At 57.5% G+C, this 2,894-nt stretch overlaps 1 protein-coding gene across 4 annotated transcripts; it reads left to right on the top strand.

Moving 5' to 3' along the window:
- The first annotated feature begins 263 nt into the window (after positions 1-263).
- On the top strand, positions 264-2,584 carry ARL4A (ADP ribosylation factor like GTPase 4A). Of its 4 annotated transcripts, none has more exons than XM_036429305.2 (2): positions 264-413; positions 1,589-2,584. In XM_036429305.2, exon 2 carries the CDS (start codon positions 1,676-1,678, stop codon positions 2,276-2,278), a length of 603 nt encoding a protein of 200 aa, XP_036285198.1. In that variant the 5' UTR covers positions 264-413; positions 1,589-1,675; the 3' UTR covers positions 2,279-2,584. The 4 variants fall into 4 exon arrangements, with proteins under 4 accessions (XP_036285198.1, XP_036285197.1, XP_036285195.1 ...); XM_036429304.2 differs by having other exon boundaries at positions 1,586-2,584; XM_036429302.2 differs by lacking the exon at positions 264-413 and adding an exon at positions 1,000-1,120 and having other exon boundaries at positions 1,586-2,584.
- Positions 2,585-2,894: the final 310 nt, after the last annotated feature.

Raw genomic sequence — 2,894 nt, 5'->3', positions numbered from 1 at the left:
AGGGTGGGTGTGGGTGTGGGTGTGGGTGTGGGTGTGGGTGTGGGTGTGCGGTACACCCAGCCGCGGCTCGCGGGGCTGAATCCTGAAGTCCCACCCGCGCCGAGGGCGGGGTGGGGGGGGCAACAGCCAGGTCCGGGAGGGTCCGCACGTGACCTTGTTTTGCGGTTGCTAGGCGACCAGGCGCCCGCCCGCCCCCTATTGGCCCTCGCCGGCGAAGGGGCGGGGCCGCGGCGGCTCGGGAGCGGCCGGCGGAGCACCGTTAGGGCAGCCCGGCCCCGGCGCCCGCCCGCCCGGCCCCTCTCGCAGCGGCGTGTGGGCCCCCGCCGCCGCCCGGGCCTGGCCGGTGGCCTGCGGCAGGTCCCTGCGCGCTCCCGAGCGGCTGTGAGCGATGCGGGACGCGGACGGCTCGTCAGGTGAGCGGGGCGGGCGGCGGCGGCGGCGGCGGGCGGCGGCGGCGGCGGCCCCGCCCGGTCGAGGCGGACTCGCTGGCTGCGGGGTGCGTGCGGAGGGAGGGCCGCGGTGACGGCTTCTCGCCGAGGGGAACGGTGGGCGTTGCGGGTCGGGAGTATCTCGCCCGGGAGCCGGCGTGGCCGCCGGGGGTTCCCTCCCGCCAGCGAAGGGTTAAGGCGCCGGCGGCGACGCGGGCCCCGGATGTGCTAGCCGAGGAGCGGCGCCCGAGGGCCGCGCTGCAGGTGCGCCCGGGCCGGCGGGGCGGGGCGGCGGGCCGGCGGCCGGACGGAGAGCTGCGGGGCCGCCGCTGCCCTGCAGGGGCCGCTCGGCTCCCTCCGCGGGCGCCGTGTTTTCTAACTTGAGGGCAACAGGTGGTGCCCGCGGACCTGCGGGGAGCCCGGCCCCGCCGCGCCGGCGGCGGCAGTGACTCCCCCCTGGAGGCGGGCGTGGGGGGCGGGCCTAGCCCGACGAGCAGGCGCGGCGGCCAATGGGATTTGGGCTCCTGGGTGGGCCGCCGGGGGTGGGCGTGGTCGGAGCCTGAGACCAGGGTTTCAGTGCAGCGGGCGCCAGAGCTGCGCGGACAGCCAGGCTGAGCGGACGTGCGGGGCTTCTCCCCACCGCGCAGGAACGCCCACCAATGCTGTCTCATCTGGAGATCCCAGTTCGGGAGGTGAGCCTGGTGGGGGTTTTTTGGGGGGTGGGGTCGTGCATAAGGTGGGAGGGTACCAGTGACCTTGAGCGTGCTTTTAAATACATGGAATTAGCTCCTCGAGATAGGATGTGTGTTTTCAGCCAAAAAAAAAAACCACCCGGCGTTTGTATGGTTGCTGCAACCTGGACGGGTGGTGGCTAGGTTGTCTCCGGGATGGATTCTTTGAGGTTTGGGGACTCCAGAGGGTAGAAGAAAGTATACGCATTCCTGCAACTTCACTGAATGTTAAAGCATTTCAATCAGTGATTGTTCTCTCTCTCTTTTGCCTCAGGTTGCGCTTGCGTTTCGTATCTCATTTGGTTCGTTACTGAAGCATGTTTTATTTATCCAGTACCTCGTGTTGCTTCTTTTAGCACAGAAGAGAAATAAAACTTACATTTTTTCCCCCACACAAGAATAACTTGTTCATTTACCCCCTCTCAGCAGTCTTGTAGCTGGATCCCCTGGGAAGGAAAGTTGTAAAGCATCGAGAAGAAAGCTTTTTCCACTGGGAACACTGATTTGCACCTGGAAATGGGGAATGGACTGTCAGACCAGACTTCTATTCTGTCCAGCCTGCCTTCGTTCCAGTCCTACCACATCGTTATCCTGGGCTTGGACTGTGCTGGGAAAACGACGGTGTTGTACAGGCTGCAGTTCAACGAATTCGTCAATACTGTGCCCACCAAAGGATTTAACACCGAAAAGATTAAGGTAACCTTGGGGAATTCTAAGACTGTCACGTTTCACTTCTGGGACGTCGGTGGCCAGGAGAAATTAAGGCCCCTGTGGAAGTCCTACACCCGATGCACAGACGGCATTGTGTTTGTCGTGGACTCCGTTGACGTTGAAAGGATGGAAGAGGCGAAAACCGAACTTCACAAAATAACTAGGATATCAGAAAACCAAGGCGTCCCTGTACTCATAGTGGCTAACAAACAAGACCTGAGGAACTCGCTGTCTCTCTCGGAAATTGAGAAACTGTTAGCCATGGGGGAGCTGAGCTCCTCAACCCCCTGGCATTTGCAGCCCACCTGTGCCATCATAGGGGACGGACTCAAGGAGGGGCTGGAGAAACTCCACGAGATGATCATTAAGAGGAGGAAAATGTTGCGGCAACAGAAGAAGAAGAGATGAATGGTGTCAGCTTTCCTGTCTGTGTGGAGTAGATTTCCTCTGGTCTGATTTTGACAAATGGAAGCCTGGTTTGCCCGCCTGTCCTTCTGGATGCCGTTAAAGCTTTGTGTTGTTGAACAGTCAGATGCCCAACTCTGTTGCCTTGTGGAAGATGAGCAAATGCAGTGCTTCTTAAAATGGTCTCTTCCCCCTCCCCCACAAATCTTTTGGTACTGCCATTTTGGGAAGCCAAGCAAGGATAGTAAATTGACCAGAAAACAGTTGTGGAAATTTGACCTGAAGTTAGAGAAATAAAACTTTGAAGAATGTCTGTGTTTTGTGCTTATGTTTTCTCGGGGGGATGGCTTTGCAAGGAAATTGCTTACAAGGCTTTTTATGTAAAGATAAATGCTAATGGATGGAAATGTGAAGGTAGATTATTATATATATATATATATATATATATATATATATATACACACATACATACACACACACACACACACACACAATGATACTGATTACATTGGTCTACCTAGTAAGGGACAAGAGGAAGTGTTTTGTTTTGTTTTAATTCTAGCCAAATGAATTTTGATATTTCCTGCAGTCAAATGACGCAATGCTGTATTATTTCTAG

This window comes from Pipistrellus kuhlii, unplaced genomic scaffold (genome assembly GCF_014108245.1).
Source record: "Pipistrellus kuhlii isolate mPipKuh1 unplaced genomic scaffold, mPipKuh1.p scaffold_m20_p_10, whole genome shotgun sequence".
Taxonomy (NCBI): Eukaryota; Metazoa; Chordata; class Mammalia; order Chiroptera; family Vespertilionidae; genus Pipistrellus; species Pipistrellus kuhlii.
This window is presented reverse-complemented; position numbering and strand designations above follow the sequence as displayed.

Excerpts from the sequence above, each read along its gene's own strand:
- ARL4A (XM_036429305.2), top strand. The coding sequence starts at position 1,676 with ATGGGGAATGGACTGTCAGACCAGACTTCTATTCTGTCCAGCCTGCCT.